Source organism: Chinchilla lanigera, unplaced genomic scaffold (assembly GCF_000276665.1).
Source record: "Chinchilla lanigera isolate Chin_1 unplaced genomic scaffold, ChiLan1.0 scaffold00070, whole genome shotgun sequence".
NCBI classification, from domain to species: Eukaryota; Metazoa; Chordata; class Mammalia; order Rodentia; family Chinchillidae; genus Chinchilla; species Chinchilla lanigera.
Genome location: NW_004955471.1, coordinates 5,765,672 through 5,778,477, shown reverse-complemented (window position 1 = coordinate 5,778,477; position 12,806 = coordinate 5,765,672). Strand labels below are relative to the sequence as shown.

Below are 12,806 nucleotides of genomic sequence, written 5' to 3'. Positions count from 1 at the left end.
CCAGTAACCCAGTCCTGCAAGGAGGAGGGCCTCCTTCATGGAGTCCTGCCTAGTGGCTTCTGGCTTCTTAACCTTAATGCAGTTAGGATTTCATTACTTGGTTAAGAGTGGCAATCTGTATGTGACCTTCCGTAGATCCTGCAGGATGGATCCTGCTTACCGTGAGGTCTCTTGAGTTATGCAAGGCTTAAGGAGAAGGCAGCTAAGGAGAAGTAAGCCCAAAACCTGAAAAAGAAAGATGAGGATAACAGTAGGCACTGTTAGAGATCAAAAGGAACAGAAGGTTTTGAAAGGAATGTGTGAGCCCTGTTGCAGCAGCAAGGCAGCCCAAAAGGTGGCTGAGAACAGGTCCTCGGATGTAAAACTTAGGAGGTCAGGGGAGAGCTTTGAGAGAGCAGCATCAGAAGATCGAAGGGAAGCCGTGCCTCACTTCGAATAGTAAGGGGAATGCAGGACTTGGGACCACGAGTTGGTAGCTACTTTAATGAACTTGAGGGTAACAGGAGGAGGCAGGATTATAGCTTGAGAAGGCAGCAAGGTTAAGTGAAGAGGAAATTTGAACTTTTTACCAGACAGTTGAGGAGGAGCTTGAAGACTTTTGAGGCATTGAGAACGCAGTCAGTGGAGAGCAGCCTCAGGATGGAGAGAAGAGGAAACTGGTGAAACAGCCCTAGTTGAAAGGAAGCAATGAAACAAAGAGAAAATTCTTGCTTTGATATATCTGGTGGTTTCCCTTTCTGACTAACCCAGTTATCTTTAAATTTTTATATGTCAGTCACTTTGTAGACACTAAAGATACATTATTTGTATTTATTTATTCCTAATGTTATGCAGGAGGGCCAAATAGATCTCTCATAATGTCATGTAAGCATAGAATGAGGAATATTTGTGCCAACCACTTTTCTTTTTCCTTTTTGCCCGTTCTTTAAAAAAAAAGTTGTGGGCAGGGGTATGTGGCTCAAGAGCTCTTACCCAGTATATGCAAGGCCCTGGTTTCAATTCCCGGTACTGAAAAACAAAAAAAGGAAAAAAGAGAAAGAAAAAGTTGTAATTTAAAAAAAAATCTATACCAGACTTAGTCATCTGAGACTGGCAAGAAAAGAGATTTTGTCATATTTTTAAGGCAGTGCTATATTTCAAATTCTTTCATAATGATTCTACTTCCAGGCAGTGTGTGGAGTCAATGTGTCCTAATCGGATATATCTGGAATTTCATATTCTTTTGTTAACTTTTTAAGAGGAAAGTATTCCTCAATATCTAATGTTGATTACCTACTGTAAGACAAGAAGTGTAGATAACACTGTGTGTGTGTCTTAGTTACTTTCTCATTGCTGTAAAAAACACCCAACACAACCCAACAAGTTAAAGAAGGAAAGGTTTATTTCAGCGTACAGTTTGTAGAGGTTTCCATCCATAGTTGGCTGGCTCCAAGGCAGGGTGGTATGGCACAAGAGAAACAGTCCATGGCATGGCAGGCAGGAAGCAGTAGAGACTTCCTTTTTTCCCTTTTTATTCCATCCAGGATACAAGCCTATTGTTTGGTGCTACCCACACCAGAGTGGGTCTTTCTTCTTTAGTAAACTCATCGTCCACATCCAGAACTATGCTAAACCAGTCAGTGGACTAATCCAGTATCGCACACCGATGGTCCAGTCACTCCCAAAAGCCCCACCTATGAGCTCATGAGTCTTTACGGGGACATCTGGATATAAGCTGTACCCCCATGGCAGATGTAAATCCCCTCTTACAGAAGGAGGGAAACTGAGTCAAGAAAGAGAAAATGGCTTCACAAGTTAGAACTGGGATGTAAACCTAGAATTTTGGACTTTAAAGCTGTTGGACTTTCTATCCAGAAATGTTCTTGTTATGTCAAGTGCATCTGGTTCTTGCCCCCATCCAAATAAATGCAGATAAGTTTTTGGTTGTTGTTGTTAGTGGTGGTGGTGTGTGTGTGTGACTTTCACTGATAAGGTGGTTCTACAGTAAGAACATGCATAATAATCCTATGTGTCATTTCTCCTAATCACTTCATCAAGAATTTTGAATTATGTAGAATGGAATTAACATCCAGCTCATCTGGCTGCATAGGAGCTAAGCTATTTCAAGAAATAAACTAAGAAATAAACTGCTCCTAGCCTTTCCCCCTAATGGGCAGAGTGACCTCGGGATAATTTACTTCAATTCCTGTATCTTAGTCTCGTCTGTGGTTTGAGTGGGATGATTCCTGGTGTTTTTCCAGGTTTAGGAGCCTACTGAAACTTGGGAGGATTTCTCACTGGTTGTGATATTACAAATCTACATCTCAACTCTAGCCTAACATGTTTTGTACTTAGAACTTAACTACTTAAAGTAGGATAGCTTCAAAATAATTCCTTAGAGTGATAGTATAACTTACCTGAAAATGCTGCCTTTATTGTCCAACATTGACCCAAAATGCACAAGAGACTCACAGCTTGAGCTTAAACAGGACATGTTGGTCTTTATGGGTGTTGGTGGCAAATTGGACTCTTTGGCCAATGAGTATATCAAAGCTGGCTAATCCAGGAAAAAGAATGGCATTTTAAGTGCATAGCTGAGAAATCAGCAGGAAGAGCCATGAGATATCACGCGAAAGTCTACATGAAAATCTAAAGTATTTCAAGCTGTTAAATTTGCTCAACACTGATGAACAGTGACAGTTCTTTTATAAAAATCAAGAGAGAAAAAAGAAATTGTACTGAAGATGAATAAATGTGAGGAGGGGGAGCAGTTAAAGAAGAAGAGAGCAGAGCAGTGATTGGGGTGGAGAAGGCAGTGAGACCACTGCCCTCACCTTGTGGTGTCGAGAGGGGCAGCACAGTCTGCTGCCGGGTCCAGGGCTGCGGCTGTTACTGTTGAATCTGCGAAGGCTTCACAGGCTGTTACCCTGTGAAGGGGCAGAATCAAACTAAAAGCCACTGATTTAAAAGAATGTAGGTAGACTACTAACTTACCTCTTTTAAGTATTATTCATACTTTTAAATTGGTTCCTATTGAAGTAATAAATTGATTTTACAGAATAGTCTTTAGATTCATTTGCACCATTAAAACTACAAGCAGGTTTTTTAAACTGTGGTTATGTATGTACTGATGATCTGGTCTTCCAGACAAATCTTTGCAGCAGTATATTTCTTTACCCTCTGAAGCCATGGTTCATCAGCTTTTTTTTTCCCATCTGAGTGTACAGAGTAGGGGGAAACAGTGGTGTGGCAATCTTGCTTCTGAATTTCCTTTAGAGCGTAGGTTCACTCTTTTCTCTCCCTTTCTTCTTCTATAACCCCTTCTTTTTTTCCCTTAGCACTCATGAATAGTGCACAGCAAAATGCCCCGTGGAAGAGGTATGTTTGTGACAATAACATGAAGTCTTCGCTATGTGTGTTGATTCCAGCTTTAGCAGTGGTGGCGATGTGATTAGTACACTGGGGACAGCCTGTGGCACAATGAAACCATTCTTACCAATCAGACTCGCTATGCAGAGCCCTAGCCTCTCTGTCCCCTTCTGTTCCAGCAGACAAAATGTACCTCAGCTTGGCTTAGCTCTTGACTACAGTGTAACAGTCAAACCAGCTGTGAAGATAAGGGCCTCTTTCCGTTTGAGATCCAGGGGCTTGCGTTGCAGATGTTAGGGATTTGCATTACTGGCCCTGCACGGGTGAAGCTGACACAGCTCTAATCCCAACCAAAATTTCATTTACAGCCCCTTTCTGCCTCTCCCCACCTCAGGTTAAGGGAGAAGCAGAAATTAATAGAAAGAAGAAAGAAAAGATCCACACTTCCAGTTCTTTCAAAACAGACCCATTGAAAAAGTTATGGAGAAATAATGAAAGCCACTGATTGAAATAGTTTCTGTCTGAAACAAATATATATCTTGTACAAGTCTTTACAGTATAGTACTTCCCCCACCAAAGAGTCTTAAGAATGAGCTCTGTGGAAAGAGAGATAATATTCTCTACTACATGAAAATTGATCTTGTGTGTGACATATTTTCCAGATTATCTGATTAGGACTTTATTTGCTTTATAAAATAAAAGTTACAACAAAAATTTAAACGATTAAGTTTTTTGAGTTTGAAACTTGAGGGAAAACTTGATGCAATATGTTTGTTTATAAAAGTGATTTGAACACCTTTTGCATTTATTATCTCTTAATTTAAACAACTACTTACAAGTAGTGAAATTACTGAAAAGTTACAGAATGCTTGAAAATTTAACTACTTCCCATACTGTGCAATACAGTTATAAACAAATAACACAAGTCCAGTCATATAGGTTAAAATAGATACCTTTAAGACTTTTATTTCCATTGTCATTTCATGTCATTTTAATGCTTCAAGCTTCTATGTTTAACAGCTACTTTCTGTCCACTGTTCATCCTTCAAGTTATTTTCAGAACCACAGAATGTGCTTCGGGGAGGTTTTGAAATCTATTTTTTAATGAAATTCAAATTTATAATTAACCTTATCCAATATATAAAGATCATTTTGATTTACTTTTCTACTAAGAGGTGTTAAAAGTCATACATTCTATATGATGTCCATTATATAAGCTAACTTTTTCCAACTGTGTACTGTGTAAAAATTTAAATCCTTACTGAGTGTACTAATTTGATACTATACCAGTTTATTCTTTATTCTGTAGCATCTCGGACTTCTATTCAGAGTGAACTTCATCGGGATAGGAGGTAAGGTTTTATTTAACCATATTTGTATACTGCTGATAATTGAAATAAAAGTGTGTCATCAGTTGCCTAGTTAAATATCTCTTTCATAAGCAGTGTTTTCCTGTGTTATGCCTCATCTTTACATCTCCTGATGAAACTTGAGAGAAAAAGTGATAGGGGCCTGAGAGTATTCTTTTGACTGTCATTATTTACTAAACTCAATTTTTTAAAATGTTGGTAAAACAACTGCTACATGTTAAAGCATTGTTGTGACCGTTTCAGAGAAAGGCTTTATACCTCTTGGGTACTTAGTAAATGTTGTCTAAATGGATGGATGGATGGATGGATGGATGGGTGGAAGGAAGGATGGATGACAAGATAAAAAGTTGATTAGAAAGGTAAAGGAAAACAGGAAAGCCACTAGATACATAAGTAGATGATTGTTTGGAAAGACAGAGGGAGAATAAAAGGGAGAAAAGACTAGCTAGATAGGTAGAAGAAAGGACCAACAGATAGTAGAATGGAGAGGAAAACATGGAAAGATGGAAGGATACACAGGTAAATAACTGGATGAATGGAGTTTTGTGAGTCATGACTCCTGCTTTCAGATTTGTTACATAGAGCATAGGATAGTGAAGAATAAGGACTTTAGAGTCAGATGGAACCAAGTTGGAATCCTGACTTCACTACTTTCCTACCATGTGACCTTGGGCAAACTAACCTCCTCAGCTTCTGTATTCCCATCTTTAAAATGGTTCCAATTGTAACTACATCACAAGGTTGTATATGGGTTAATGTATGTATAGTATTTAAAATTTACTAATTAGTACCTCTTATTATCTAGTTAGACAATAGCTACCAGCAGAGGTTCTTAGTTCAGCTTCATGATAAGGTTCTACACTGTGATAAGCTAGCAGGAAGATGTGTGTACATGCACAGTTTTGCTAATGACAGTGCTTTGTCATTTTTACTTTCCACAGGGCGCTAGGAAAAGGCAGAGCAGGCATCATCATCAGTGTTTGTTAGATGAGAAAATAGAGGTTCAGAGAAGTTGAGATTTGCCCTGAGTCACGTTTGGTATTTGTTAGGAAATCAGGATGAAGATAAAATTTAAACATAAAAATATAGAATCAGATGAAGAAAAGAAGCCATGCCTAAATCACTGCAACTCCTCAGCATTGGAGATTAATCATCAAATGATATATAAAACTGACCAGAAACACAGACCTATATCAGGGCCTAGAAGTAAACATTCAAAATATCTCAAGGTAGGGGGCTGGGGATTTAGCTCAGCGGCAAAAGCGCCTGCTTGGCAAGCGCAAGGTCGTGAGTTCGGTTCCCGGTACCGGAGGGGGGGAAAAAAAAAAAAAAATCTCAAGGTAAATTTAAACTGGGACAGAGACAGAGTGAGAAAGATGAAGACATTCTTACATGGTAATTTTCATTTTTGAGTATATACTCTATAATAACAGAAAACCAAACAACTACATTGACTCATTTTACCTTATGCCATACGTTTGTGCTATAGGCTATACAGCAGCACTGCCCTGGAATAAACGGATTGTGTAGGCCTTAACTGTGCTTATCCTCATCAGCCAAGGCACAGTGAGTGTGCTCAGACTGTATCTCTAACTTTGTGAGGCTAAAGTCACAGAGGACGACTGCTCTCTGCTCCCTTATGCCTGTTTGGGTAAACGATTAGGAGATAGTCCAGGCCACAGAAGTCATTCCTGTGACTCATAGTTCTTTTCACTATTTTAGGTGGCATTTGTTTCGTGAATCTGAACATTCACAGGGAAGACAGTGATAGCTTGTCACCAACCTGTAAAACCTCATTAGCGCTTCTGTCTTGTAGGCGCCCAGAGATCACCATTGTGGCAGCAGAGCCACTGAGGCCAGCCTCGTGGTTCCCAGGAGGCCCGCCCCCAGGCTTAGGATTTCCCCCGGCTCCTGCAGCTGGTCCTTGGAGGCCAAATGAGCTGGTTCCTGCTGAGGTGAGTTGCACTTTATCTTTAAAATGAAACTCAGAAGGTAAAAACAAAGGAGACTGTCAACACTTTGGCTGTTGTGCATAGATGTTTGAAATTTTCATTTTTTTATTTTGCAGCTCCCGCCCTCTTATGAGCAAGTCATAAAAGAAATCAACCAAGTTCAAGTTAATACTACAAATAATAATAATGCTGCTGCCACTCCAAGGCACACTATTACTTCTGCAACTCAGACTGACTTTTTAGAAGAAATAGACAACCACCTGCCTCAAAGTAATGCCAGTAATTTGTCTTCCCTAATGCTCACCTACTTCTAGGGCAGTAATCAGTAGGCTGTCAGCCTTTAAAATAATTTGTAATTTGTGCATAGTTCAGTGAGCTCTGCTTTCCAGTCATTGTGATCCCTATGTGCTTTCCTTTTTTGTTTTTTTTTTTTTTGTTTTGGATTTTCTCCAGTACCAGGAACCGAACTCACGACCTTGCACTTGCCAGGCAGGCGCTTTTGCCGCTGAGCTAAATCCCCAGCCCTGCTTTCCTTTTTTGGATATGCAGTGATTATTGTACTAGATCATTCTTAAGAGTTGCAGCCCCTATCTCTTGGGCTCACCCTAGAGATTCTGTTCAGATCACAGAATCATTGTCTGTTTAACTCATATTGCACATTACCATGGGTGCCCTTTATTCCCACTGAGAAGGATTTTATATTTAGTAATTTAGACTTTATAGAATACAAAGGGTGACTGTTAGGCTTTTTAAAGAGTATTTTACAGGGTAACAGAGATGAGTAAGTTGGAAAAGTAAAGGATTAAAAATGTTAAAATTTTGGCAACGAGAAAGAAATGGTTCATGTGGTGAGTTTAATGAGAATTAAGAATTGAATGGTGTTTTAAAGTATTACATAATGAATATTTGTTACATGAACAAATACAGATTGAAGAAGCCTCCTGTAGGAAGCTGAGTATAAACATTTCCCCACTGACTTTCCAATCACTTTTTACTAATTAAGGAAACAAAAATCTCACGCTAGCCTAAAAGTATATTTTTAAAATGTGTATTTTCTTTTTTGTTGTTGTTGTAAATGATCACATTACAACTTTGCTTCGTTTTGATCTTGTCAGCACTACAGCCACCTCTCAAGCCCCTGCAGCCTCCCCCAGCAGCCTCGTGTGGCGATCTTCCAGCAAATGTAGCGCCTTTAATAGTCTTTGATATTTCCGAAGAACAGAATTGTCCAGAAAACACCAGTGCTACAAGATGTCCTGTGCCAAGACCAAGATCAAAAAGCAACCTCAGGCCAATAGTTAGAGATACAAACATTAAAGAAAAAAGTAACCAGAAAACCAGTCCAGCAGTCCCAGAAGAGGAGTCATCCCCAGGCCAGCCCCAGTCTCTGTTGGACAATAACGACTTAGATAGTCAGGCAGTGATGAACATTATGAACACAGAACAAAGCCAAAATAATATTGTTTCAAGGATCAAAGCATTTGAGGGTCAGACAAATGCAGAAACCTCGGGACTGACCAAGAAACCAGAAATTACTCCCCGCACACTTCCCCCAAAGCCTGCTGTTTCCTCAGGGAAACCTTCTGTGGCTCCCAAACCAGCTGCTAGCCGAGCTTCTGGAGAATGGGACACGTGGGCTGAAAACAGACTCAAGGTGACCCCGAGGGAAGGGCTCACCCCGTACTCCTCACCACAAGAAGCAGGAAGCATCCCCATAACCAAACCCGAATTGCCAAAGAAACCAACTCCTGGCCTTATACGAAGTGGTAATCATGAGATTGCAGGGGGAGGGCCCACGGTCGAGAGCCCTGGTGTTGGGAAGAAAATCCCAACTCCTGCTCCAAGGCCTTTGCTGCCGAAGAAGTCGGTTTCCTCAGAAAACCCTCCCTGCCCTTCTGCTCCACCTAAACCAGTCCCTGTGCCTCCCCGACTCTCCGTGGCATCGCAAGCCAAAGCATTCAGGTCACTGGGAGAAGGATCCCCGGCCACTCCCCCAGTTCCAGCTCTGCAAAGCAAGCCCCTGGGGGACATCGACCTCATCAGCTTTGACGATGATGTTTTACCCTCCTCATCTGGGAACGTGGCTGAAGAGTCTGTTGGTTCAGAAATGATTCTAGGTGAGTAAAACTCAGAAGTGGAAGAGAACCCGAACCTATCAGAGGGGTCTCAAATGGCAGAAGTGGTACTTGCTGTGAGTTGCTGAGGTACGAGTACGCGTGTATGCACAAGTGTGCACAAGTGTGAGGTACGTGAGTTGCTGAGGTACGAGTACGCGTGTATGCACAAGTGTGCACAAGTGTGAGGTACGTGAGTTGCTGAGGTACGAGTACGCGTGTATGCACAAGTGTGTGTGTACAGAGAGACAAGGATGAACAGACATTTAGAAACAGCGCACAGAATGGAGACAAAGAAGGAAGGGAGAACATGGGGTGGGGAGATGGAGACAGAGAAAGAGGAGACACAGCACATCGATTACTATTATGCAGCCGGAAGGGAGCGGACTGGAGCCGGGGACTAGGTTGTGAGGCTGGCCTCCCTTACTCTGGCAGGCGGAAGTTCAGGGCTCACAATGAAAGGACCCAGCCAGGTCAAGGACAGAGCACTGGGAGGATGCAGTGGAAGCACCCGTAGATGGAAATCATGCAGCGGCCCCTGGGCAGCCCCAGCCGGGAGGACTCCGGCAAGAGCAATGCAAGGAATGAGACCCAGCCACGTGTTGTGGAGTCCTTCTCTATAATCTGCCCAATACATCTTCCCTCCGGAATGCAAAATCTTTAAATAAAATTAAATACTTGTTAAATCTGCTACTAAGATCAGGACAGTTAAATTTCCCAAGAGGCAGAGTATGTGTTCTTTCCTTATACTGTTTAGATGGTGAGTGTGGTAGTAAAGCTTATCTTTGATCTGTCAAACTAACTTACTCTACTTGTTATTGATAAGAATCCTTTTGCTACTGTTCACTTATTTGGGTGGAATTTGTGAACATATAAAGTTCATAGTATTTTCAGAAGTTTAACTATCCTTTTATTAATGTTCATTGTGCTTCAAAATGATACAGTATGTAATTTCAGAACTAAATTCTATGCACCTTAGGTATATTTTCAATATATATAATGTATCATGCAAACAACATTGTTCCTGGCTGTGGCATATAAGCTAAAAAGATGTGCTGTTTGTCTATAAAGGATAAAAGGAAAAACGTTAGGATACATGGAGTTTCTCTAGTGTTCCCAACACTGCTCAACATTTAATGCTTACATCTCAGAAGTTATTTGATTTAATACAGCTACGCTCTGCAAGAGATCATTGGCCTCAGTTTGTAGGTAAATTAACACATACCAAGGGATACTTGACTGACATCATGAAAGTCACATTTTTAGGCCAAGTTTCAGACTAGTTTACCTGCCACAGTATCATGCTCGCTACTCTGTTTTCATAGCTCTTTTAAATTAGGCAACATTTTTTACAGTTTTGAAGTCTATGTTAATATCAATTTCTTCTTTCAACCTTTTGGCTGACAAGCCTCAAAGAAGGGCACAAGTGGATAAATCCAATGGCAGTAAGTTATTAAGGGGTAGAAACAGTTCAAAACAAAAAAATCATACCTTTTTTAGCGCCTGGTAGATTCTGTGAGAATGGCAACCTGGTTAGTAAGTGCTAAGAATTTCTTCTGTACAGCAAGGAGATAATTATAGTCATCTTCACAAAGGAAGGTTAATCGTGTACATTCAGCATGAGTACAGTCCCACGCTTCATAGTTGGCCCTTTCTGTGTCTTGATTTCTACTTCATTGCACAACAGTTAATTATTTTGGCTGTCTTTTTAGCAAAATGTATAATTTGCTTGCCCCACCTGACTCCATTGCTGTTGACTGGAGTTATGCTGAACTGAATACCACATCTTCTTTCCAAGCCCGCTTCTCCTCCTGTATTTGCTGCTCACTTAGTGATACCGTCATACACCCAGCCTCCCCCCGAGAAACCTGGAGACTATCCTGGAGTCGCCTCACTGAGTTACACAGTGGCGCAGTTAGGATTTGGAATGTCCTAGGCTGTTCCTCGATTGCCATGTAATTGGGGCCGTTTACTTAACCTTGCAGTGCCTTATGGCAAATTATTACTACACCTCATGGAGGAAATTGTAAAGATTAAATATGATTTTTCAGAAAACCCTATCAGATCGTCTGAGATGTGATAAGCAGTCATTAAGTGGTAATTATTTTTGTTACTCTTTTGCCTTCACATCCAATTAGTTACCATCACCTGATGGTTTTAATCTTCTGAGATCTTCAGTTTGCTTCTCATTTCCCTCTCTCCTTGTACAGCCCTACTTGAGGCCTTTATGCTCAGATTCCTGAGTAGCCTCATAAATTGAGCTCACTCAGACCTACTGCCCTTCATAAGGGTTGTTTTGGAGTATACACTGGCCTTGTTTCTTACCTGCTCCTTGAGGATTGCTTCTGAACTCCTCAACACAAGGAGGGAATCTGTTTGATTTAGGGCCTTGTGACCTTTTGTTTTTTACAGTATTCCAGTAGCAGTGTCATTATAAGTACTGTACACTTACTGTCCTTCTGTGAAACCTTGCCGCAGCATCCACTGGAAACTGGGAAGAACGCAGGAGAAAAGAAACTCACAAATACGTCTTTCCTATTCTTTGTCTTCTACCCTAAAAATAAAGGAAATCTAATAAAATAGTGTTCATAAAATGAAGTTGCCATATTAACCTCAGGAAATAGAGATCAGAAAATATTGAAGCTGTGAAAACATTGTAAAAGAGTGGAAAAATTATTAAAGGAAAACTCATAAAACAGGCAATTTAATATTGGATCCATTTCTTGGGTATAATGCCTTCCAGGTTAATGTAATGGAGCTGAGAAGTATTAGCAATTCCACTTCACACCTTTACAAATCATACCGAGTTGTCAAAAAAAAAGCAGAATATGTCTGCTGTCAGCCCCATTACACAGACCAGAATAATAGTTTAGCAGCCAATTTCTGCTATTAACAGAACTCAAGGGAAAAACATGACAGAAAAGCAAGCCAGGGATGGTGAAACTAATTATGATGACAAGCATATTATTAGAGATAGGTAATGGGCGGAAAACTACTTTATCATCAGTGTTTCTCTCAGCCCAGTAATGAAAACCATGTAGGTATAGGTGTAAAGGGGCCTGCTTATTTGGCAGGGAGTGCAGAATAATTGGTGTTGGTCTGAGGGGCTAGAAAGACAGAATAAACACATTAATTAAAAGTAGGAGACAATGCAGTGACTGCCCTTAGATTTGGATAGGAGACTCTTGTGACACCCTGTGCTGTTTGTGAAGAAGCAAGAGCAACCAGTGTGGGATAAAATTACAGAAGCAAGGCTCTTACCCTTTCTAGATCATAGAACTCTGGGAATCTGACATTGCCTGTCTTTCATCTCCTTTGAAAGTTGCCTGTTCTTTAGGACAATTTGAGGTACTTTGTACGTTCCAGGGGCCATCTTGAGCTCTAGATTAAGAGCTTCTCCTATAGAATTTTGGAAATAAACTTCAATGGACTACTTAAATAAATAGGGTATATCCATAGTATTGCATGGCAATAAAGAAAAGGCAGAGCTATTATCTTCTGCTATGGGCCAACCTCCATACCATTACTAGCTGGAAAATGTAAGGCACAGAATAGGATTCATGATATTTTAGCTGCTGTTTGTGTGAAAAGTTATATGCAATATGTTTGAGAAACTGGTAACAAAAGTTGTCTTTTACAAGGGAACTAGGCGTACAGGATGAGGGTGCTGGTTCTCAGTGTGTAACAGCTTTGAGATCCATTTAATTTGCAGACCGTATGTAAGTTTTAACCTTTAATAAAATAATCGCTTTTTTAAACCAGCTGAACATAAGCATAATTAGGCTGACTGTGAGTGTTATCTCTTGTTATCTTTGCCATAGAAGAATAGTTTCCACCACTGATCTTTAGCCTTGGTATCTTTAGAAAGCATAAAAATAATAGAATAGTAGTGTGTGGCTGAGTGGTAAAGCATGTGCAGGGCTGGGGCTTGATCCTCAGCACAGCAAACTAAGGTGATTTTTCTGAAGAGTTTTATTATTCAAGGTGTCAAACAGAATCTAATTATTATGAGCTAAGTATCT

General features: G+C 40.4%; 1 protein-coding gene across 4 annotated transcripts in view; it reads left to right on the top strand.

Moving 5' to 3' along the window:
• Window positions 1-12,806, top strand: part of Sh3d19 (SH3 domain containing 19) — a gene marked incomplete at its 5' end in the record, with an annotated part of 86,566 nt that overhangs the window by 32,391 nt on the left and 41,369 nt on the right. For all 4 annotated transcript variants that reach the window (XM_013522887.1, XM_013522886.1, XM_013522885.1 and 1 more), the window contains 4 exon segments: window positions 4,658-4,700; window positions 6,535-6,673; window positions 6,787-6,940; window positions 7,786-8,787. In XM_013522887.1, the coding sequence (XP_013378341.1) occupies window positions 4,658-4,700; window positions 6,535-6,673; window positions 6,787-6,940; window positions 7,786-8,787 (1,338 nt within the window).